Source organism: Crotalus tigris, unplaced genomic scaffold (assembly GCF_016545835.1).
Source record: "Crotalus tigris isolate CLP2741 ecotype Arizona unplaced genomic scaffold, ASM1654583v1 scf7180000020906.486998, whole genome shotgun sequence".
Classification (NCBI taxonomy): Eukaryota; Metazoa; Chordata; class Lepidosauria; order Squamata; family Viperidae; genus Crotalus; species Crotalus tigris.
The window spans coordinates 154,710-180,598 of NW_024098248.1; the positions used below are offsets into that span (position 1 = coordinate 154,710).

Sequence of the window (25,889 nt, forward strand, 5' to 3'; positions counted from 1 at the left end):
TTTTTTGTTGTTGTTTAAGGGCAATAAACAGACAAGGAATAATATCACTGAGGAATATAGGTAGTCCTCGACTTACAACCACAACTGAGCCCAAATTTATGTTGTTAAGCGAGATGTGTTAAGTCAGGGCTTTTCAACCTTTTCACCCATTGTACCACTTTTAGGATATGGCAACATCCGAGTATCACCAGACGCCTAGAAAGGTGTCAAAAACTTGATGACCAAAAAAAAAAAGGGAAAAAGTGATAAAATACAGGTAGTCCTCGACTTATAACAGTTCGCTTAGAGACTGTTCGAAGTTACAATGGCACTGAAAAAAGTGCCCCCAAGCCACAGCCGAGCAAGATACCTGCCTGCCCACCTGGCGGTGCTCTTCCTTCTGTCCAAATGTAAATCACAAGACCCTGGAGATGCTGCAACATTCCAGCTGATCAGTGCTTCTTCTGGGCTCAGCCGAAGTACCAGGATCAGTGCTGCTTTCCAGCTGGAGCCTAGCGCTGATCCTGGTGCTTCCGTAGAGCCCTGACAACCCCAAAGAAGTGCTGATCCTGGCGCTTCTACTGAGCCCTGACAGCCCTGCAGCTCCAGCTATCTCTTGCTCAGGCTGCTTTTCTAGGATGGTCGCATACCACCTGCCAGGTGCCAATGTACCACAGGTGGTACCCGTACCACAGGTGGTACCAATACCACTGGTTGAAAAGCCCTGTGTTAAGTGATTCCCCCCATTTTACGACCTTTCTCACCATAGTTAAGTGAATCACTGCAGTTGTTAAGTTAGTAACACGGTTGTTAAGCAAATCCATCTCCCCCGTCATTGACTTTGCTCATCAGAAGATCACAAAAAGGGAACGCATATAACCGTCACAAATATGAGTCGGTTTTCAAGCAGCTGAATTTTGATCATGTGACCATGGGGATGCTATAAAGTTCGTAAGTATGAAAAACAGCCATAAGTCACTTTTTTCATTGCCGTTGTAACTTTAAACAACCACTAAATGAATGGTTGTAAGTCAAGGACTGCCTGCATTTGAATATGTGCTGCAATATCTTCTTTTCTCTGTTTATGCTCCTGCTCTCCATTTGTTCTTTCTGCTCCTGAGTACATTCTGGAACAACACAGCCACTTAAGAAATTATAGCGATGTCTGTATTTACATTTTTCTTTTGCGTCTTTCTGTCTGCCTTCCTTGGGCTTGGTAGAAGCATGTTTTTTTTACTGGGGTGGTGTTGGTAGTGGTATGTATGCCAAAGGTCCCATCCATTTGTCTCTTGACAGTGCAAAGTATTTTTCACAAAGTATTTTACCCAGGAATCCTACTTTTTAAAATTCTCTTTCTTTGCAAATTTAATTGAAGGGCTAGGCAGGACAAAAATAAGTTGAAGAGGGGAGAGAAGGATAAAGGGAAGGAAGGGAAGGAAGGATGAGAAAAGGAGAGGAAGGAAGGGAAGGTTTAAGAAAGGGAAGGAAAGGATGAAGGACGGGAGGGAAGAATGAGGGAAGGGATGGGAGGATGAGAGAAGGGAAAGGGAAGCAAAGAATGAAAAAAGAGGGAGAAGAAAGAAAGTAGAGAAGGTGGTGGAAGGAAGGAAGGGAGGGTTGGATATGGCTAACCTAGGATTATATACTGTAAATAGAAAAATAATTGTAATGGCAAATGAACTTCAATAATGTCGACATTTTCTTACTTAAGAAGAGAAACAGAATGACTTTTTGTAGGCAAAAATGCAGTGGGAGTGGGACTGACTTTTGATTTCCTGCTGGCTTCCCCATTGACTTTGCTTGCAGGAAGCTAAATCCTGTGTTGGAAATCATGAGCACGTGACTGTGGGATGCTGCAAGGACCAGAACTTTGCAAATAAGACTGAATTGAACATTGTGGGAATTTCAATTCCAGAGATGTCCCGGATTTTTAATGCATTCCTTAAGCTAGTTAGTGGCTTTTAGGGACCTTGCTTCAAAAATTGTTGCAGTATAGCGCAGCGTTTGAGTTCACATGAAGGTACAAACAGACAAACAGTGATGGATGGATGGATGAAATAAATAGACAGATAGATAGATGCTTTTCCTGCTTTTTAATATTAAAATCAATTTCAAAGCCAGCCAGTTTGAATTTTTGATTGGGAAAAACTGATGTTAAGCCTGATGATGTTTTGTCAAAATGGGAATGGATTTCCCTTTGATCTGTTGTATAATGCTGATCTGCTTTGTTGAAGGTGTTCTCTCAGCTAAGTTTTTGCCTTTCCTGGCATTGCTTCTCCTTTTTTTAATATATATTTGTTTATTAGCTTTACATTGTTTAGGTTAGCTGCGCCAAATACCGTTTTGCAGTTCATGTTTAAGGTTTTACCTCTGTGTATAAAAGGCAGAAGGGCGTTTGAGGAGTCCCTTTATGGGAACAGTTGTTTTGCTTGAAAAATATCCTAGGGAAAGAATCTTTAGTATGTAATTGAAGTTTGCACACGTAATCAGTGTTTGTAGATGATGTTAAGCTGGCACATTTTGATTAAAGGCTGTGTTTGAATAACAAATAGGTACAGGTAGTCCTTCACTTATGCCCAAAATTGGGAGTGGAATTGAATGAATCACGCCAGTTGTTAAGCGAATCCGTGACTGTTAAGTGAACTCTGTGGTCGTAAGTGTGATCCCATTTTTCCAACAGGTTTTTGCTGGAAATGGGCAAAAAAAAGGTTGCATATCTGTCATGGAATTACGCATCAGGTGTCCAAATGGAGTCAGAGATATTGCCGTGAGCTTGTTTTATATAAATAAATATATTTTATATCTGTATATACAGCAAATAAGATAGTTGGACAAAGTGGAGCATCATGAGATAAATCACAGATCACACAGGAAAAAAAAGGTGGGAAAAAAGGGAAACTCCCCCTCCCCCTCCACAGCAGCCAATCACACTGCAGATTGCCTCATGAGGGAGCCAGCACTCTCCAATCAATCAACTCTAACTGTGTGTTCTAGCTCATTGCACAATTTCACTACTACTAAATTTAAATAACAATATCACAATTATGTGACTATAGGAAACTGCAGCCAGTCATAAAGGCGAGTCATTTGCCAAGTGCCCGAATTGCGATCATGGGAATAGTGTGATGGTCATAAGTGTGAGGACTGGTCATAAGTGCGAGGACCTAACTTTTTTCAGCACTGTCATATCTTTGAACAGTCACTAAACAAATGGCTGTAAATTGAGGACTAGGTGTAATTGTTGCTAGTATTGTCTAACTTCTCCTTTTTGGAGCAAATCTGCCTTCCTAATTTTGTATTTGTGGTTCTTTTTCAGGAAGTGGAGCAACAGCTGTGGTCCAAGCAGCCTATTGTACCCCTAAGAAGGAAAAAGTGGCAATTAAAAGGATCAATCTTGAGAAATGCCAGACCAGCATGGACGAGCTCTTGGTACAAAAATTCCACCCATGTTCTTTCACAATTAATTTAGGGTCTGTAAATCACTATGATTTGGGGTTGATGGTAATAATTTGTCTTGAGCCAGGGATTGGTTGGAATTTTAGTGGGTCCCTTAGTGGTTTTTTTAAATTAAACATTAGATGAGGTAACGTTATTGCTGTTTTGATTCTTTTATTGCTCTATTGTTTCCTTATTGTTTGCAAGCCTCTAATGGCAGTTTTATATATTTTTTAATTAGGTTTCTTGAATATTTTTTGTTGTAAACTGCCTAGATTTAACTTGTTGAATTGGTTATAGCTAGATAAATATTTTAAATAAAGGAACGAATGTTCAGTATATAAAATAATCTCCTGTTTATCCTGTATGAAAAACAAGGTGAAAAGTATAAGTTGCTTTTTGAATGGTTTGCTAGAGAACAGTTAAAAAGGAAACACATATGATAATGAGAAAAAGAAGTCTGATCAGTCTCCTTTATGCTACTTATTATAAGCTTCCTATGGCAGTTAGGGATCCAACAGGCTTTGTGGTTTAGTTCAGACTTCAGTGTGAATGAAGTTATTCCCGCTTAAGCCACAAGGAGGATTGTGACTCCAGTTCTATTTTGAGACTGCATAAGTGCTAGGATATCTGAGTAAGTGCCATCACTTCTGTTTATTTTCTGCTAAAATAGTCAAGCCACTTATTGGTTTTCAAGATTTACCAATTTAGGGCTAAAAGACTTATTCAGCAAGCTGACTAATAGAAAATATACCGTACTTTCCTGCGTATAAGATGACTTTCTAAAGCGTTGAAATCAGCGCCGAAATCGGGGGTCGTCTTATACGCCGGAAAATACGGTAGATGGTTTAGAGCAGTGTTTCTCAACCTTAGAAATTAAGAATGTATGGATTTCAAGTCCCAGAATTCTGGAAGTTGAAGTGCATCCATTTTAATGTTGCTAAGTTGGGAAATACTGGTTTAGTGTAGAGATTCAAACAAATGCCTTAATTGTGACAAACTAGACACCCACAATTAATTTTACCTTCTAGGATAAGATTTGCCAAGTTTTGCTCAGTCTTGATTTGGTTTGCACAGCACATTCTGCAGACCTTCAATTACTGACCATAATGGGTGGGTTCCTACAATACAGTAAGCCATTGGTTTTCAAACTTGGCAACTTCAAGATGTACGGACTTGAAGGCTGGCTGAGGAATTCTGGGAGTTGTAGTCCACATATCCTAAAGTTGCCAAGTTTGAGAAACACCGGTCTAGAATAAGTATGGAATAGTCAGGCTCAGCAGAAACCAAAACCCCTCAGTTTTGCAATGTTTGGTGTTAAAAATTCCAGAGGAATTGAAAAATCCCCTTTTTCTTCTCTTAGAAGGAATTATCCTCAAGAATATTTTTTCCAGGTCTCTGGAAAGCCTTGAAATGTAATCCTTTGTAAAGCTCAAAACTTTCTTAAGAATCAGTGTGACCTCCCCCGACCTTGGTGCTTCTTGAGTCTTCACAACTAGGAGGTGTTTATAATTAGCAAGCTGACATCTCAAGATGAATGCTGTCTTCACGCACAGTGGCAGTGTTTTAAATTTAAATTTGGAAGGCTAGGCTTTTTGTTTGCCAGGATGAACAAATAGAAATATGCTTGTATAACTGGAGGATATTAATGAAACCAAGGTTGTTATCTCTGCAGACACGTCTCCCCAAATTCAGGCACTGGGTGAAATCAAGTAGTAGTTGGGTATGGACTTAGAAGTACAGGTAGTCCTCAGCTTATAAGAGTTCATTTAGTGACTGTTCAAAGTTACAACGGCACTGAAAAAGTGACTTATGACCATTTTTCACACTTATGACTGTTGCAGCATCCCAATAGTCTTGTGGCCAACATTTAGACGCTTGTCAATTAGTTCATATTTATGATGGTTGCAGAATCCCTTTTGCAGCCTAGAATAAGGGTAGTCAACCTTGGCTCTTTTATGACTCGTGGACTTTAACTCCCAGAATTCCTGAGCCAGCAGGAATTCTGGGAATTGAAGTCCACGAGTCATAAAAGAGCCAAGGTTGACTATCCCTAGCCTAGAAGATCGATTTTAGGGTCCATAAAATCAATTTTACATTAGCTAGAAGGTGTGATAAGTTACAGAGTTGAGGTATGGTTAAGTTCAGGTTCCAAAAATAGTGCCTAATTCGATTTTTTAGCTTCTTGGCAAACTCCTTTTATTGTAGAGGCACTACAACAAAGTAGGCAGAGAATGTTTGGCAGTTTGTAAATTTTGCTTTTCCCTATGTAATCTTTGAGCCTAATGGATTTGTGGCCTCTAAAAATTACTGCATGAAAAATCCTCTTTTCATTTGTTTGTTTACTTGTGGGAGCTAGCTACTGAGGTTACTGTGCTTTACACTGAGGTCTACTTTCCAGGATTGGGTGATATTTTTATAAATATAGATCAAGAAGTTGGTTCTTGACATCTTGCACAAACCCAGTCCAATGTGGTTCATTTAGCCAACCGTGGTTAAATAAACTGTGATGGATATATTTCCCACATTTTCCCAACTCTTGAGTTCAGGCAGGGAAGAGATTTCGGCTCCACACCTCTGGTATTAGAGTTGACTGAATCGGCAATAGCAATAGCACTTATATTTATATATTGATCCATAGTGTTTTACAGCACTCTCTGGTCAGATTACAGAGATACCATATTCTCCCCAACAATCTGGGTCCTCATTTTACGAACCTTGGAAGAATGGAAGGCTGAGTCGACCTTGAGCCCTATCAGGATCGAATTACAGATAGTGGGCAGAGTTTGCCTGGAATACTGCACTTTAACCACTATGCCACCCACAGTTATTTATAACCATTTGCCTTTTTTGAGAAAATGTGGAAAACAGGGTAGTATCCTATTTATTTATTTATTTATTTATTTATTTATTTATTTATTTTATGAGACTTATATACCGCTTTAAGTGCGAGCACTCTCTAAGCGGTGTACACCAGTAAGCGATGTGTATATATATATTTACATTGCCCCCAACAATCTGGGTCCTCATTTTACCTACCCCGGAAGGATGGAAGGCTGAGTCAACCTTGAGCCGGTGAGATTTGAACCGCTGACCTGCTGAACACAGTCAGCTAAAGTGGCCTGCAATACTGCACCCTAACTGCTGCGCCACCTCGACTCTTAATACTTAATCCTAATACTTAAAACTCAAAAAACTGAAAAAGCCAGGATGGGTCAAAATAAAAATGCATCTAAACGAGTTCAGTTAATGTTAATGACTTTAAATGTCATTAAAATTACAGCATTCATCATAAAAGATTTGGAGGACATTCCAGCAAGTGAGCCCTCTATGTTTTCTTGCTTAAATCTTAATAAATGAAAAGTGTTTCGTTTCAGTTGATAGAGTAGCTTCTTTCACAGATTTCACAAACTTCAGGTTTTTTGGGTTTTTTTTCTTTTCTTTCTCTTTTCCCTGAAAATCACAGGTAGTTTTCAATTTACAAGGCAGTTAGGACTGGAATTTCCACCACTAAGTGGTGCAGTCATAAAAATAACATTACTTAGCAATAGTAATCCTGGTTGTTAGCAATAGCATTAGCACTTAGACTTACATACCGCTTCACACTGCTTTACAGCCTTCTCTAATCAGCATATTGCTCCCAACAATGGGGGGGGGGTGTCCTCATTTTACCCATCTTGAAGGATGGAAGGCTGAGTCAACCTTGAGCCAGTGAGAATTAAACTGCTGACAGTCAGCAGAATTAATCTGCAGTACTGTAATCCAGGGGGTCCCCAACCTCTGGTCCATGGACCGTTATCGGGCCACAGCATGCCAGCAACCGGTCCACATAAACAAGCAAAGCCCCATCCACGGGATGCAGGCAGTAACCAAGCCCCCTCTGGTCTGCGAAAAAACCTCCCTCCATGTCCCTGGTGTCCAAAAGGTTGGGGACCTCTGCTGTACTCTAACCACTGCACCACCATTGCTCAGTGGTGTTAACTGAATCCCAGGTGATTAGGCAAAGCTTTCGACAACCAAATCAGTGGGGAAGCTTGCAAGAAGTTGCAAGTTCCAGGAGACTTGCAAGTGGTCTGTTGCAAGTAATTGGCAGTTGACAGGTGAGAGAGGGCATGTGGGGGGGGGGGAGAAAGTCAAGGGTGTGAAAGAGGCATGGGGAGGATCAAAGAGTATATTCAAGATGCATGAATGAGGGAGGCAAGGTTTGGGGAGGGTGCATGTATGGGGGAGACAACCTTCCCTGCTGGCTTTCCCATTGACTTTTTAGGGAAGCATTCAGGAAAGATTGCAAATACCAATCTTATAATCATGGAGTGTTGCAATTAGTCATAAAGGCAGTCTGATTGCCAAGCACCCATATTGTAGTCACATGACTGTAAAACTGCTAGGACAACTCCAAGGATCTGTAATAAGTACAATTCATTCAGCACCATCGTACCTTGGAACGGTTGCTGAACAACAGACAGATGCATATATTTTTTAACTCCTCTCTCTCTCCATTTAGAAAAAAATTGCACCAGTTTAAAAAGTCTCTCTTAAGCTGAGTTTAACTTAGGTGGACTATACAGGTAGTCCTTGACTTACTACCACAATTGAGTCCAAAATTTCTATTGCCAAGCAAGGCAGTTGTTAAATGAGTTTTGCCCCATTTTTCAACCTTTCTGATTACAGTTGTTAAGTGAATCACTGCAGTTGTTAAGTTAATATACGGTTGTTAAGTGAATCTGGCTTCCCTACTGATTTTGCTTGTCAGTAGGTCACAAAAAGTGATTACATGACCTGGACACTGAAACCACCATAAATATGAGCCAGTTGCCAAACGCCCAAATTTTGATCATGTGATCGTGGGGATGTTGCAACAGTCATAAGTGTGAATAATAATAATAATAATAATAATAATAATAATAATGTTGGAAGGGACCTTGGAGGTCATCTAGTCCAAACATAAGTCATTCTTTTCAGTGCTGTTGTAACTCTGAACGGTCACTAAATGAAAGGTTGTAAGTCAAGGATTAGTTGTATTATCCATGTAGCTTGCTGGAAAACAAGTTGGCAACTTTTTCCAAATGCTTTTTCCAGGATGTTCTTCAGTTTCTCAGTCTGTAGTCCTACATCCCTATTGTTTCCTCTCTACATAATCATCAGGACTGCAGTTTTGGAGATCAGGCCAGGTAGCTTGGTGCTTGGGAAAATAGAGTCTTTCCTTCGAGCCAAACTCTTGTAGCCTTTTGGAAAAGCACATCAGCAGTCTATTATTATTTCCTTCCAGGGTGTTTTTTAACTGCCCAGTCTAGCCTAACAGCTCTGAAATCTCCCGGATGGTCTCCCATCCAACCATAAACCAGATTAAGCCTTGTTTATTTCCCATGCCCAGGAAAGGTTGGTCAGTGCTAGCACTTGCTGAGATAGCATTGTTTAGTGCAGTGTTTCTCAACCTTGACAATTTTAAGGCATGTGGACTTCAACTCCCAGAATTCCACAGCCAGCATCTGGAAGTTGAAGTCCACATGCCTTAAAATTGTCAAGGTTGAGAAACACTGGTTTAGTGATAGTAAAGAATAAATAATAAAATAAACTGGAGAGCCAGTTTGGTTTAGTAGTTAAGACACTAGGCTAGAAACAGGGAGACAGTGAGTTCTAGTCCCACCTTAGGCATGAAAGCCACCTGAGTGATTTTGGGCCAAGCACTAGGAGACAGGGAATTCTAGTTCTGTCTTAGGCATGAAAGCCAGTTGGGTGACTTTGGACCAATCACCAAGAGATGTTGAGTTCTAGTCCCACCTTAAGGCATGAAAGCTGACTAGGTGACTTTGGACCAATCACCAGGAGATGTTGAGTTCTAGTCCCATCTTAAGGCATGAAAGCTGGCTGGGTGACTTGAATCAGTCCCTCTCTCTCTCTCAGTTCAACCTAACTCAAAAGATTTTTCCGTTGGGGAAAATAGGAGAAGGAAGGAATAATAAGATACGGTTGCTATCTTGAATTAGTTATACCAACAAAGTTGGGATTAAAAAAAACTAAAAGAAATGCCAATTCTTTTCTGCCTGGTATGCTGGATTTGGGTGATTTTTTTGCACATTGCACAATGGAGCTGGCCTCCTGAACCTCCATGGGGACTACAAGCATGGAATTTGGGGAGCACCTTTTGGGCAACCTCACCATGAGTACTGCAAGCCTTGTAGCTGTCACAAATCACCGGTTGACCGGACTCCTGCTAAACTTTCAATTGCAGACTTCCAAGTCACTTTCTTAAGAAAACACAGAGGAAGCTGGGAGGCCCCAAGGAACAGGGCTCTATCTTGGGAGCCCAAATAATAATTTACAAGTAATTTATTTACAGATTTACTTGTAATTTAATTGTAAAATAATGTGCAAATATGATTTGAAACAATCAGATTGGTTTGCTCTCTCCCTGTAGTTACAGGTAATTTTCGACTTTAAGACCACAGTTGAGACCAAAACCTCTGTTACTAGACAAGACGGTTGTTAAATGAGCCATGCCCAATTTTGCAACCTTTTTTTGTCACCGTTGTTAAACGATCCACTGCAGTTGTTAAGTGAATCACATGGTCATTAAACAAATCTGGTTTCCCCCATTGACTTTGCTTCTCAGAAGCTGCTTGGGAAGGTCACAAATAGTGATCCTGTGATACAGCAACTGTCATAAATACATGCCAGTTGCCAAGCACCTGAAATTTGATCATGTGACCATGGGGATGTTGTGACAATTGTCCTAAGTTCCTTTTTTCAGTGCAACCGTATAACTTTGAACGGTTGCTAAATGAGTGGTCATAAGTCGAGGACTACCTGTACATCGATTGGAATGCAGACCCAACACCCACCAGCAAATGCTGCATCCCTTGTGTTTATGGGAATTGTAGTCAGATCTGTCCGGGATATCCTTGCAAAGGCTGACCCTGGAATCCATTCCCAAATTCTACCTTTTAGCCAGGATTTGATTCAACTTTTGTTCCTTATATATTAGCATTTCCCAGCCTGGATAGAATCCAGCTGGGTAAGCTTCAGATCCCAGAATTCTCAGCAATGACCGTGCTGGCTGGGGGGATTCTGGGAATTAAAGTCCACACATTGGAAACTCTGTAAATGAAGGTTTTTGTGCTGGTGCCCTGTTACTTTGGCTTAGGATGGTTAAGTCTGTTAAAAGAAAATAGTAACTGCAAGTTGATTTTCCTTTCTTTTTTCTCCTCTTCTTCTTCAGAAAGAAATTCAAGCAATGAGTCAGTGCCACCATCCAAATATAGTCTCATACTATACTTCTTTCGTGGTGAAAGATGAACTTTGGTTAGTGATGAAGCTCCTAAGTGGAGGTAAGTTTTCTGTGAATTCTGCTGCTGTTTGTTCTGGTTTGTCGCTATAAAAAGGGATTTTAAGATGCAGATCTATTTCTTACTTAAATCAATAACAACAATACCTTCTCTGGTAGAATATGTTTGCAGGTTGATTAATACCCTCTATCTATTTCTTACTTAAATCAATAACAACAATACCCTCTCTAAGTAGAATATGTTTGCAGGTTGATTAATTTTAAAGATTTTCATGACTTGCAGTTTGTAGATCAAACCAGGGATAAGACAAACTTCCAGCCTATTAGGGCAAATATAAAAAGCATTGTCTCATCCAGATGTTTGATACACAGGGATATTAATTGGCTAAATGAAAATGTAGATATAGGTAGTGCTCAATTTACAACTGATCAAAGTTATGACAGATCTCTCTGGGGGTATTTAGGGCCCAGTTCTGAAGATCCGACAGCTGCCTCTCCACAGTCATGTGGTCACACGTTGGGTACCCAGCAACAAATGGATTTATGTCCATTTATAGTGTCCTACAGTCATGTGACTGAATTTCATGACAGATTTGCTGAAAACTAGTATTTACTTCTGTTTTTGTAAGAGCCAGGCTGACTCTGCCCACAGCCAGCAGTTCAATCCTGACCAGTTCAATCTTGACTCAACCTTTCGTCCTTCCAAGCTTAGTAAAATGATGACCCAGATTATTGGGGGGCAATGTGCTGACTCTGTAAACCACTTAGAGAGGGCTGTAAAGCACTATGAAGCAGTATATATGACTAAGTGTTATTGCTATTTTCAGCAAATCTGGCCTGTAGCAAACCATTGGTTTATTTAATGGCTGCAGTGTTTGCTTAACAATTGTAGCAACTCCTTCACAATAGCCACATTCTCTGAAAGGCAGCTGCAACAAAGATGGTGAAAATAAATTGGTCATGGGGGTGCTCCAACATCATCAGACTGTAAGTAAATTAATTTGAATTGCTGGGAATCAAGCTATATTTGGGAGATAGGAGAAGTCAATTTATTTGTAGAAGTTTCTTGAACTAGCAAAATGACCTCACTTTTGATTTTCAAAAAGGCTGTTAAAGTAGAGCTAAAATAGATTCTGAGTTTCAGGCTTTTGATAATAACATTATGATTTATTCATGCGCTGTTTGGGGATTGTTCTTTGATAATTGCTGTTCTTCTTAAGTGAAGGCCTCATAAGTGCTTTGAGAGTGTGGCTGAATTCAAATATAGCAAAGAAATGGATAAATAATAGATTATGTGTGTAGTTGCCTCAATTTTTCCTAATCTATGCAGAGTATTGTGCTTTGAGAGTTTGATGAGATAAACTCTCCCTGACAATTGAATGGCACGGAAAATATTGAAGCATTAATGTTTTAAAACAAGACAGCTTTAAAACTATATGTGGGCTTGAAACATACTTGGTAGTTAATATACCATAGGAAAACATACAGGTAGGTGGTCCTTACAACTGTTTTTTAGTTGAAGTTACAATGGCACTGAAAAAAGTGACTTATGACCACTTCCCACACTTATGACCATTGCAGCATCCCCATGGTCAGAGAATCAAAATTCATCCGCTTGGCAACTGACTCATATTTATGACAGTTGCAGTGTCCTGGAGTCACGTGATCCGTTTTTGTGACCTTTTGACAAGTAAAAGTCAATTGGGAAGCCAGATTCACTTGACAGCTGTGTTACTAGCAGAACAACTGCAGTGGTTCACTTAACAGATGTGACAAGAAAAGGTTGTAAAAATGGGGCAAAACTGACTTAGCAAATTTCTCACTTAGCAACATAAATGTTGGGCTCAATTGTGGTCATAATTTGAGGAACACCTGTGGTTTCATTTTGTCCTGATTGTGCCTTTATGTAAGACTGTTTTCCCTAGATACAGGTATATTTGCTTTTTTGATTTAGCAGGCACCTTGAAGCTGTTTTGGAATAGCCGTCCCAAAGGTGCTTTTTTGTTTGTTTGTTTGTTTCCAAAAGGCAAGTGGACTTTCTTTGTTTTTCAGTCAGAATTAAAGAAGCTTCTTGGATGAGAAGCGAAACTTCTTCAAGGAAGAATAAAAGAAGTCCAGTTGCCTCTTGAAAAAGAGTCACCTTTGGGACAACCCTGACCTGGATAGACAGAGAATCTCCATAGACATGTCTTGGAATGGAATAACTTCCTCTCTCCCTGCTACTGCTCCTTCTTTCATCTTGTAATCATAGGTTGATCCTCCAGGTATCTGCTTAATCTCTTAACATATTGGTAGCCCTTGCAATATAGTTTTGAGTTACAGGTAGTCCACAACTTGCCCCATTCATTTAGTGACCATTCAAAGTTACAAGGGGACTGAAAAAAGCGACTTGGGACTGTTTTTCACACTTAATGACCATTGCAGCACCCTCATGGTCACATGATCAAAATTCACATGCTTGGCAACTGGAAGCAATGGATAGAAACTAACCAAGGAGAGAAGCAACCTAGAACTAAGGAGAAACTTCCTGACAGTTAGAACAATCAACCAGTGGAACAACCTGCCTCCAGAAGTGGTGAATGCTCCAACATTGGAAGTTTTTAAGAAGAGACTGGACAGCCATTTGTCTGAAATGGCATAGGATTTCCTGCCTGAGCAGGGGGTTGGACTAGATGACTTCCAAGGTCCCTTCCAACTTTATTATTATTAGTATTAGTATGGTTGCAGTATCCCTGGGGTCGTGTGATCCCCTTTTGTGACCTTCTGACAAGATAAGCCAATGGGGAAGCCAGATTCACTTAACAGCAGTGTTACAACTTAGCAACTGCAGTGATTCACTTAATAACTGTGGCAAGAAAAGTGATGAAACAGAGCAAAACTCGCTTAGCAACTGTCTCGCTTAGCTCAAAAATGCTTTTTCAAAAGGCAGCTGGACGGTTTATTTTGTTTAGCAACAGAAATGTTGGCCTCAACTCTGGTTGTAAGTCAAGGACTACTTTCATTGTTGAAAAAAGGAACCAAAGCTCCACTTTTGACATGGGAAATTGTGCAGCGCTAATCCCTGCATTATTTTTCTTTTTTTTTAAAAAAAAAAACACTAAACAACTGTGTAATCCGAATGTTAAATACAAGCCTTTCAGCATCTCCTGATAAGCTTTGTAGAAACTGGTTCTTTGAAGAAATTGGAATCTTTTGTAGGAAGAGATTTACTCATATCTTGTTCAGCAGGAAACATTCGACATACACGAATTTCCACATGGACAGGTAATAGGAGGTTGTTGTTGTTGTTGTTAATTGCGAAGTCGTGTCCGACCCGTCGCGACCCCATGGACAATGTTCCTCCAGGTCTTCCTGTCCTCTACCATCTTCTGGAGTCCATTTAAATTCACACCTACTGCTTCAGTGACTCCATCCAGCCATCTCATTCTCTGTCGTCCCCTTCTTCTATTGCCCTCAATCTTTCCCAACATTAGGCTCTTCTCCAGTGAATCCTTCCTGCTCATTAGGTGGCCAAAGTACTTGAGTTTCAACTTCAGGATCTGGCCTTCTAAAGAGCAGTCGGGGTTGATCTCTTCTAGGACTGACCGGTTTGAACGCCTTGCAGTCCAAGGGACTCGCAGGAGTCTTCTCCAGCACCATAGTTCAAAGGCCGCAATTCTTTTGCGCTCAGCCTTTCTTATGGTCCAACTTTCACAGCCATACATTGCAACTGGGAAAACCATGGCCTGGACTATACGCACTTTTGTTGGCAGGGTGATGTCTCTGCTTTTTAGTATGCTGTCTAGATTTGCCATAGCTTTCCTCCCCAGGAGCAAGCGTCTTTTCATTTCTTGGCTGCAGTCCCCATCTGAGGTGATCTTGGAGCCCAGAAAAATAAAATCTGTCACTACCTCCATTTCTTCCCCATCTATTTGCCAGGAATTGAGAGGGCCGGATGCCATGATTTTGGTTTTCTTAATGTTGAGTTTCAAGCCAACTTTTGCACTCTCCTTCGTCACCCGCATCAAGAGGTTCTTTAGTTCCTCTTCACTTTCTGCCATTAGAGTGGTATCATCTGCATATCTTAGGTTGTTGATATTTCTCCCGGCAATCTTAATTCCAACTTTTGATTCATCTAGCCCTGCCTTTCTCATGATGTGTTCTGCATATAAGTTAAATAGACAATATACAGCCTTGCCGGACTCCTTTTCCAATTTTGAACCAATCAGTGGTTCCGTGTCCAGTTCTCACTGTTGCTTCTTGACCCGCATATAGGTTTCTCAAGAGACAAATAAGATGGTCTGGTATTCCCATCTCTTTAAGAACTTGCCACAATTTGTTGTGATCCACACACTCACAGGCTTTAGCATAGTCAATGAAGCAGAAGTAGATGTTTTTCTGGAACTCCCTAGCTTTCTCCATGATCCAGCGTATATTGGCAATTTGATCTCTAGTTCCTCTGCCTCTTCGAAATCCTGCCTGTACTTCTGGTATTTCTCAATCCACATACTGCTGGAATCTAGCTTGTAGGATTTTAAGCATAACTTTACTAGCATGTGAAATGAGTGCAATGGTGCGATAGTTTGAACATTCTTTGGCATTGCCTTTCTTTGGAATTGGAATTTAAACTGACCTTTTCCAATCCTGTGGCCACTGTTGAGTTTTCCAAATTTGCTGGCAAATTGAGTGTAGCACTTTTACTGCATCGTCTTTTAAGATTTTGAATAGCTCAGCTGGAATACTGTCACCTCCACTAGCTTTGTTGTTGCTCAGATTTTCTAAGGCCCATTTCACTTCACATTCTAGATGTCTGGTTCGAGGTCAGTAACCATCTCATTGTGGTTATCTGGGACGTTAAGCTCATTCTCATATAGTTCTTCTGTGTAGTTTTGCCATCTCTTCTTAATCTCTTCTGCCTCTGTTAGGTCCCTGCCATTTTGGTCCTTTATCATGCCCATCTTTGCATGAAAAGTTCCCTTCATATCTCCAATTTTCTTGAAGAGATCTCTGGTCCTCCCTATTCTGTTGTTTTCTTCTATGTCTTTGCACTGTTCATTTAAGAAGGTATTCTTATCTCTTCTAGCTACTCTCTGGAATTCTGTATTCAATTGGGTGTATCTTTCTCTTTCTCCTTTGCCTTTCGCTTCCCTTCTTTCCTCAGCTATTTGCAAAGCTTCCTCAGATAGCCATTTTGCTTTCTTGCATTTCTTTTTCTTTGGGATGGTTTTAGTTGCTACCTCTTGTACAATGTTGCTAACTTCCATCCATAGTTCTTCAGGCACTCTGTCTATCAGATCTAATTCCTTAAATCTATTTGTCACCTCTACTGTATATTCATCAGGAATATGATTTAGTTCATACCTGAGTGGCCTAGTGCTTTTCCCTACTTTTTTCAATTTAAGCCTAAATTTTGCAACGAGAAGCTCATGATCTGAGCCACAGTCATCTCCTGGTCTTGTTTTTACTGACTGTATAGAGCTTCTCCATCTTTGGCTGCAGAGCACATAGTCAATCTGATTTCTATGTTGACCGTCTGGTGATGTCCATGTGTAGAGCCGTCTCTTGGGTTGTTGGAAAAGAGTGTTTGTTATGACCATCGTATTCTCTTGACAAAATTCTATTAGCCTGTGCACTGCTTCATTTTGTACTCCAAGGCCAAACTTGCCTGTTATTCCGGTTATCTTTTGGCTTCCTACCTTAGCATTCCAATCCCCCATGATGATAGGACATCATTTTTTGGTGTTAATTCTATAAGGTGCTGTAGGGCTTCATAGAACCAGTCAATTTCATCCTCTTCAGCACCAGTGGTTGGGGCATAGATTTGGACTACTGTGATATTGAATGGTTTGCCTTGGATTCGAATTGAGATCATTCTGTCATTTTGGAGATTGTATCCCAGTATTGCTTTTCCTATTCTTTTATTGACTATGAAGGCTACTCCATTTCTTCTGAGGGATTCTTGCCCACAGTAGTATACCTGATGGTCATAGGTAATAGGAGGACTTTAGGTTAAAAATGATAATTTTTGTGCCGAGAAAGTACAAGAGAAAAGAGCTTGGGAAGAAATCTTAATACAGGTAATCCTCGAGTTACAACTCTAACGATGAGTATTCAGTACTGTCCTACGTTGTGAAAATCATGAATTGGGTTGGACCAGATTTTACCATCTTTTTTGCGCTCGTCATTAAGCAAACCTATGGTTCATGATGGGCTGGTTTTGCCAAAAACTGAAAGTAAATGCCGTTTTTCCACAAAACCATTTTAAAATGTAGTCATAGGATGCTACAAACAGCCATAACTGCCAAGCACTCAAAGTACAATTACGTGACTCTGAGGGGTGAGGGGGGATTAGCTGACAGAACTTTGAATCCAAGTTGCAAGTACCCCCTAAGTCAGGGATAGGCAATCTTGGCTCTTTTATAACTCGTGGACTTCAACTCCCAGAATTCCTGAGCCAGCCTGGCTCAGCTTGGAAACCTCTCCCTTTCCCCTCAGCATGGCTGGCTCAGGAATTCTGGGAGTTGAAGTCCACCATCATAAAAGAGCCAAGGTGGCCTACACCTGACCTAGGGAGATCCAGTCTAATTTTGAACAACCGTTAAGCAATTGATCATAACTCGAGGACTACTTATAGAAAACAGGTTTGTGGAAAAGTAAGCATCCAACCTAAGGAAAAGAAACTGTAGATATGAACAGCTACATTCACACATTGCTTTAGGAATGCTGGCTGGGAAATTCTGGGAGTTGAAGTCCACATATCTTAAAGTTACCAAGTTTGAGAAACTTTGCTCTAGGTCATAAAACACTTTCTCTGATTTTGGGTTAAGAGTGCCAGGAGAACCGGCCATTGTGAACTACAATCTATCATTTGTGGCTTCACTGATTTGGTAGATCATGGCGTAAGCCACCATTAAAGAACGGATTACTCACAGCAAAGCATGAACAAAGCCTAAATTAGGTTAACGGTTGTGGAAAAGAGGCAGAAGAAAGAATATACATAAAAACCTAAGCTATTTGAGACACTATCTTTATGAAGCCAACTCATGGGTGCCAAACTGTATGAGAGTGTTCATGTTTCAAAAATGTTTTCCTTCATCGAAATAGTTTTTAAAAAAAGGAAAATAAATGTCTACTGTCAAAGAGGAGGCGGTGGAGGAGAGCAAAAATTGGCTGTTGGCATACAAACTAGCTCCATTAGAAACAAAGCTGGTATTTGCTGTAGGATTCCCCCTAAATTCCTACAATGAAAAAAAAAATTCAGCAGACATTAACTGCTCCTTCATTTCTGAGTCTCAAAAATCCATTTCTTAAAAGTTAACTTCCCTTTCCCAAACGGGACTTTTGTCCCCCGAAACAACCTGGCTAATAAAACAGATATATTCAACTTTAATTTCAGTTGGGGCCGCGTTTCCCTTCTTTGAGCCAACATCAGACACTTTGAAGCAACATTCTTGGCTGAGCCAAGGAAGAGACACACCTTGAATACCCTGTGGGAAAAAGCTAATAGGAGTGAATTAGATAAGAAGAAAATGCAATTCGGACAAAGTTACGGGGTGAGACCGCAGGGCTGAGGGTGTAGCTTGGTTTAGAATTCCACCCACTTCCTCCTTATTATAAACTCATTCACTGGCTTGCAGCCTCCGTGATTCTGTTTTTAAAACCTGCTTCAGTGGCCCTGAAGATGCTCAGTTGCAGAGAAGATGTCTAAAAGGGCTTGGAATAACTTTCTTCCAGATAAATAGGAACCCAAGGAATGTGCTCTAATATGTTTGCTCTGAAAAACAACCCTGTTCTCCTATGTCATTTCTTTGTTTACCCTCTTAATCGTTTTACAAAACTTTTAAAATTCAGTTCCAGTAAAGAGAACGCCTGAATAATTGGCACAGATGGAAAAATGGCCCAAGAATGGTTGCCACATGGAAATATCCCCCACACACCAATATTTACTTGATTTATATGCCAAATTTCTTTCTTTTTTTATTCAAGGCAGCATACATAATACAGGTAGTCTTCAACTTACAATCGTGATTGAGCACAGAGTTGTGGTAAGTTGTGGGAGTTGTTAAGCAGATCACCAAGTGACAGCATTCAATTTTACAATCTTTCTGTTGCAGTCATTCTGAATTCAGTCAGTACTGCAACCGTTAAGCAAATCAATTTTATTTAATGGGTGTTTTTCGCTAAAAACCAGAGTTAAACACCAGAACCCCCCCCCCTCTCCTGCCAAAATTTGCAACCACGTGACTATAGGACACTGCAAATGGCCATAAGCATGAGCTGGTTATCAAGTATCCGAAATGGAATTACATGACCATGGGGTATGCGTGCGTATGGGTGAGGAATTTCAAAACAGGTACGTAGCTCTGGAGAGGTCTGTCATAACTTCAAACAGTCAGTAAACAAGGACTAAACGTACTACCCTTCTCCTAGTTTTTCCACAATAATCCTGTAAAGTGGGTTGGGCTGAAGCAGGTACTGGTCCAAAACCAGTTAGTGTCCATGTCGAAGAAAGCATTAAAATTCATGGTTTTATATATCTTTATGTATTCATTGTAGATATATAGATATGAATGTATGAGTTCACCACTCCACATAATCCCCCCCCCCATTAAAACACTGCAATGTCTCTGCAAGACTCTACTATTAAGACAAGTGCTAGCTGCAAAACTACACATCGCACTTCTTCAAACTGGTACTTTTTGGTTGTGTTGGACGTCAACTCCCACAATCCTTAGCAGTTGGTGAGGGATTATGGGAACTGAAATTTAACCCATGCGTAAACTGTTTTTGGGTAAGCTGCGTCTTACCCCACTAAAACTGAATTTACCACATGGAACTTATGGATCATAAAGCTTCTTCAGTTAGCAGCTCTACTCCACTGAGTAAATCCAGCATGGATTTGTGTGTGTGTGTGTGTGTGTGTGTGTGTCCGTCCTCTACAGGCATGAGTGGTACCGGCCAATCCCAGTAGGGTGAGACGGTCATAATATGAGCCAGTTGCCAAGCATCTGAATTTTGATCAGGTGACCACAGGGATGTTACAACGGTCGTTCAGTTTGAAAAATGTCATAAGTCCCTTTTTTCAGTGCTGTTGTAACTTGGAGTAGTCAGTAAACAAAGGGTGGTATTAGTTTCTAAAGTAAGATATAGGACTGTTATCAGCAAAGGTCTGAAATTAGGTAGTTCTTCAAGTGCAAAAGCATGCAAATGCGAGTAGATAAATAGGCACCACTCTGTTGGGAAGGTAATGGCGTTCCATGCACCTTGGCGCATAGCCTTGCTGGCCACATAACCATGGGAACGTCTTTAGATAACCCTGGCTCCCTTGGTTAAGAAACTGAGATGAGCAGTGCTCCTTAGAGCCAGACACGACTGGACCAGGGAAGACTTTTATCTTTATCTTTTTTAAAGCTTTGAGCCGTTTCGAGACCAGATCTCCATGGAAGTTAATGAATAAATTATAATTTCAGTTAAAAAAAACCTCTGGATAGTGAGTGGGCTTTATGAAGTTGGATCAGGGATTTTTGGAGAGAAAAGTCTGATGGAAGACAAACAAACAGTGTATGCAGTGTGTGCAGCTATATGGAATTTATTCTCATATAACACACTAAGCTAATAAACTTGATTAATGGAAGGTAAAGGAAAATTGCGATTTAGGCTTGTAAAATGTGCTTTTTAGCTCAGCTGTATTATGTATCTTGGCCAGCTGCCTCTATCTTAGCATGCTCCAGCGATGTTCAATTCCTGTTTCTAGAAATTTAGAAGTTGGGTGATGATGGGATTTTGGCTCTTGAAGCCCATCACGTCTGGAGGTCACGAAGCTGGAAAGGCTGGTTGGGAGGGGAGTAGAAACAGTCCCGCACGGCTACCTTTACAACTGGCAAGCAGGCTTTTGGGCTGAAAATATATATATCTGTAATTGCAGTTGAGGCAGTTATTGGTGTTTTTGGCATGACCTCCTTCTGACCCAAAAGTTCTGGGTCTGACACTGCTGTAAACATTTCCCCCTGCTTTGCTTTCTTTCTAAAGTGATGCACGATTAGCTTTGCTTTCCTCCATTTCAGAACTGAAGCCTAATTAGCAATTTTATTAATGCATCAGATTGAATGAATTGGCCTTTTAAGGGATTTTTACGGGAGTCAGAAGTGTAAACATTTCTCTCTCTGTCAATGCTGGTTATTCACACAGCATGTGAGAAACAAAATGATGGCGGAGGGAAGGAAGGAAAGGAAGGAAGGGAAAAGGGAAGAAAGGAAGGAGAGGAAGGAAAGAAAGGATTTGAACTTTTCTCTTTTTGCAGCTTCAGAATATGTTTGATGCTTTGGGACTAATAATGCCTTTAATACAGACATGTCAAACCCAAGGCCCGGGGGCCGGATGTGGCCTGTGAAGTGGTTTCATGTGGCCCACGAAGCCATCCTGGAAACAGTGAGGGAACGGCCCCCGCTGCCTTGGCCCTGGCCCAGGCCGGCCGGGAGCCAATGTACAATTTTGTGGTGGCCATCTATGCTGAAACGCATTCAGTCTTAGCTCCACAAGGCCATCCAGAAATAGCAAGGAACCAGCCCCTGCTGTGTCGGCCCCGCCCCCTGGGTGCATGCTGGGGAGGTGTCACCCTTTGTGAGGAATGAAGAAATGCACCATTGCCTGGAAGTGGCCAGCAAATGGCCTCGCCTACTTCACCTATCTGGCTTGATGGGCTCTGCCCCGGTCCCACCCCCTTCTGCCAGAGACCCTCGGATCTGTCCCACTCCTGCCCAGGCCCCCACAGGAACTCTTTACGTGAATGTAGAGCTGACCACGCCCACTCAGTAGGCCACACCCACTCCATCTACATCCAGTAGGCCGCACCCACCCTGGCCACACACCCCCCGAGGGCAACTGGAATGCTGATGCGGCCCTCAATGAAATTGAGTTTGACACCCCTGCTTTAATATATATGTATGTGTTTATGTGTATGCTAGAAACCTTCTAAAGAGCACATTTGCAACAGCTTATTTACTCTTCCAGCATCTTAAACTGGATGCTTGAAAATATCTGAAATAATCTAGTTTTAATAACATATTACTGAGCCTGTTGGCATTTTCTGGAGACACTTCATCTCTTTCCAGTACAGCATATAGATGACCAACTCTAAGTGGTTCTTGTGTATCTTGCCAGGTTAAAGCCTCTGCTCCCTCAGAAACCGTTTCTTTACAAGGGTTTGTATGTCACTCTCGTCCAGAGAGACTCTGGTCAGCTTGCATTCCCTCCTGAAGAAGCTTAAAATAGCAAAACTAAATTACAAAGAGCACCCATCAGCAGTAAAGGAAATTATACATAAAAACAGGCACAATGTCAGAATCCAATTATATTTCATTTCTAGTTATCTACTAAGGAAAAAAACCATTTCTGCTCTCTCTGGATTCTGACATACTATGAAGGGGAAGGGGAATGAGCAGGGGTTTTTTATGGTTCTCACTTCCTTCATTAAAACTTCAAAAGGACTGGATGTTGATTCTCACCAAGAGGACTGACCATAACAATATGGCCATCGCCTTTCATCTACTCTCTCTGAAGTCTCCATTTTGCCAGCAGTAAGGAAAAAGGGGGGGAACAAGGATCGTTGCCTGGAAGAACTGTGGGGTGGGGGGCTGCTTGGGAATGCTTAAAACATTGAAGGATGGGAGAGGATTTCTCAGATCCTGTCTAGCACGCCTACAATCATTTTCTCTTAATAAATATGCCTGTTGGAAGAGAGATTCCAAGAGTTCTGTATTCTTAAGATGTAAAGTGAGGTATAAATATAAATATCCAGAGACACACAAAGATAATGGCTGGGTTAAAGAATGGCTTCATTCAGTGACTTCAACCCCCCCCCCCCGAATTCCCGGCAGCAAAGATTCTGGCAGGGGAATTCTGGGAGTTAAAGTCTACACATCTAGAAGTGGGCAAATTGGGGAAACACTGGGTGGATAATCATCTCCTTGCACAAAGGAACTGATGTGATTCTTTTAATGCTGATGCAAATCAGTATCTGAGCCATGGCAACTTTTAAGATGTATGGACTTCAACTCTCAAAATTTCTCAGCCAGAGGAATTCCAGAAGATGAGTGCCACTCATCTTAAAAGTTGCCAAGTTTGGGAAACATTGTCATAATGCCATTTTTTGTTTAGCTATTTTTCCAGCTCCTCTATAATTTATTGAAATGTAATAATTAGAAGCATGCATCAGATTCTAAGTTTGGTCTAATTGATATATAGATTTGTATAAGGGAAGAGACTTTGCTGACATTGTTATTTTAAGCTCCCAAATAACCCTGGGAGGAAATCAGCTACTTTTTGTAGCAGCCACAAAGTACTTAACTGTAGGTAGTCCTCGCCTTTTGACTATAAGTGAGCAATTACTGTCGTAACCCATGATGGTCCTAAAGCAGGTCATCATGTGACTGACCTGATTTTGCAATGTTTTTTAGCTGCTGTCGTTAAGCAAACACTGGCCCTTAAGTGAATTCATTAATCCCTACAGTCCAGTTTTTGCTGGAAACTGGAAGTAAATGCTGGTTTTTGACAAAAAACATTATAAGTCACAGTCATATGATTCAGCTGTAAACATGAGCCAATTGCGGAGCACCCAAAATACAATCAGGTCACCAGAGAGAGGTCAGCTGTTAGAATTTTCTGGCATAACTTTAAAAAGTCATTAAATGAGCAGTCATAAATTGAGGACTACCTGTGTTCTCAAGTCCCTTTCGCACCCACTTTTGTTCCATTAATAAGGGTAGTCCTCAAGTTATGACCACAGTTGTGCTCAAAATTTGTGTTGCTAAGTGAAACATTTGCTAAGTGAATTTTGCCCCATTTAATGACTTTTCTTGCCCCAATTGTTTAGTGAATCACTGGAGCTACTAAGTTAGTAACACGGTTGTTAAGTGAATCTGGCTTCCCCATTGACTTTGTTTGTCAGAAGGTCGCAAAAGGGGATCATGTGACCTTGGGACACTGCAATGGTCATAAATATGAGTCACCTGCCAAGTGTCTGAATTTTGATGATGTGACCATAGGAATGCTGCAAAAGTTATAAGTGTGAAAAACGGTCATAAGTCACTTTTTTCAGTGCCACTGTAACTTTGGTCATTAATGAACTGTTGTAAGCCGAGGACTATCTGTATATGTGCGGTTTTTAGAGCTAATATACATCAGTTTGTTTTGAGGGACAAGTAGATTAATTAACCTGGTCAGTCTTTTTATGAAGCCAATTAATCTGTAGTGGAAAAGGTCTTGAAAGTACAATTTTTGGAAGATAAGTCAGGAAACAATTTTAAACCATGCAAAATATCCTTGTAATAGGTCTATTTTTAATTGGGTATTCTTAGGCTGTCACTTGAGCTTAAGCAGCCATCAAGATAAATACTGTTAAGTCTTAATTTTCAATAAGGCATAGTTGAGTGGATTTTAGCTGTCAGGTCACCTATAACAAGCCTGAACATGCTTCCTCCTGCACCCTGCGGCTTTAACTGACTACCTCAACAAAGTAAAATCTGTACCTTTTCTTCTAAATTTGGCCGTGGTTGTAAGTTTTCTGGTTTTGAGTTCAAGGCTTTAATATAAAAATAAAATAAAAAAAACCAGTTTTAAAGATGGTGATTCAGCTTCCAGAATCTTTTAGCAAACCTGTTTATTATTAAGAATGTTTGATTGAGGAGTAGTAAAAATTTATTATGTCAAAATAATCAGATTACAGCCGTGCTATGTCTAGTCTAAACAATGCAAGCTGTGTCATCCCTAAATATTAGAAAAAGGTGAAAGGTTTAGTAAATTAGTGAATGTTGCCTAATCTCTCTGGACTAGAAATATTTAAATTTCACATTGAAAATTTGAGAAGGATATTTTCTTTTTCCATCCTGGCATTCATCTAAACATTCCCTCCTCCTGTGCTGTCCAGCTGTTTGAGAGTAAATGCTGGGTGAAGCCTTACAATTAAGTTTTCAAATGTTTCTGATTCCTTATATAAGGAGCAAATGTAGGTTTGAGGTCTTTGCAACTTGAGATCCATGTTACGCGTATCTTTACTAAGCTATCACTTGGCTTGTTTGATTCTGGTTTAGGGAAAACCATGAATCCAGCTGTTGAACAGATAGTCCTTGACTTATGACCACAATTGGGATCAGAATTTCCAAGGCCAAGCAAGGTGGTTGCTAACTGAGTCATGGCCTGATTCTCTGATCTTTTTGATTACGGAACTGAAGACTAAAACATGTGAAGAATGGTGGCAGAAATTTGGTATGTCTAGTAACTAGACTCTAGAGTCTAGTTTAATGAGAAAAAGGACTAGGGGTGATGACTAGAAAGAGTGCAGAGAGGAACAACAAAGATGATCAGGGAACTGAAGACTAACACATATAAAAAACAGTTGCTGGAATTGGGTATGTCTAGTTTAATGAAGAGAAGGACGAGGGGGGACATGATAGCAGTGTTCCAGTATCTCAGGGGCTGCCCCAATGAAAAGGGAGTCAAGATATTCTCCAAAGCACCTGAAGATAGGACAAGAAGCAACAGGTGGAAACTAATCAGAGAAAAGCAACCTAGAACTAAGGAGAAATTTCCTGGCAGTGAGGACAATTAACCAGTGGAACAACCTGCCTCCAGAAGCTGTGAATGCTCCAACACTGGAAGTTTGTAAGAAGAGACTGGACAGCCACTTGTCTGAAATGTTATAGAGTTTCCTGCCTGAGCAAGGGGTTGGACTAGAAGATCTCCATGGTCCCTTCCAACTCTGTTATACTGTTAAGTCAGTTGTATGGGTATTAAGAGAATCCAGCTTCATTCACTGACTTTACTCATCAGAAGTTGGCTGAAAAGGTTGCAAATGACAATCACATGACTGCAGGACACCATAACTAATAAATGCATGCGGATTCTAAACACCAAATTTTGATCACTTGACGAGGTGTGTGTGCTGTGAAGGTCTTAAGTGAGAGATCTGCTTTTGTGTCACTTTTCAGTGCTGTTGTAACTTCTAATGGTCGCTGAACAAATTGAGGACTACCTGTAGTTTATAAACCACAGTTTGATTTTAGAGTTGTGTGCAAGCCAAGCCAAGTACCTGCTTCAATAAATATAGTTAAAATCAAGATTTAGGGTGGTGTATAAACCTACCAGCATCATCATCAAATTTTATATCAGTAGAGAAAAATTATCAGGAGAATTTTCTTTCTTCCACTTAATAAAG

At 40.6% G+C, this 25,889-nt stretch overlaps 1 protein-coding gene across 2 annotated transcripts in view; it reads left to right on the forward strand.

The window, feature by feature from the left end:
- Positions 1-25,889, forward strand: part of OXSR1 (oxidative stress responsive kinase 1) — a 96,804-nt gene that overhangs the window by 11,543 nt on the left and 59,372 nt on the right. The window contains exons 2-3 of one of the 2 annotated variants that reach the window (XM_039368706.1): positions 3,296-3,408; positions 10,634-10,742. In XM_039368706.1, the coding sequence (XP_039224640.1) occupies positions 3,296-3,408; positions 10,634-10,742 (222 nt within the window). Of the gene's footprint in view, positions 1-3,295; positions 3,450-10,633; positions 10,743-25,889 lie in introns of those variants that run through there. The other variant, XM_039368707.1, reaches the window with a different exon arrangement.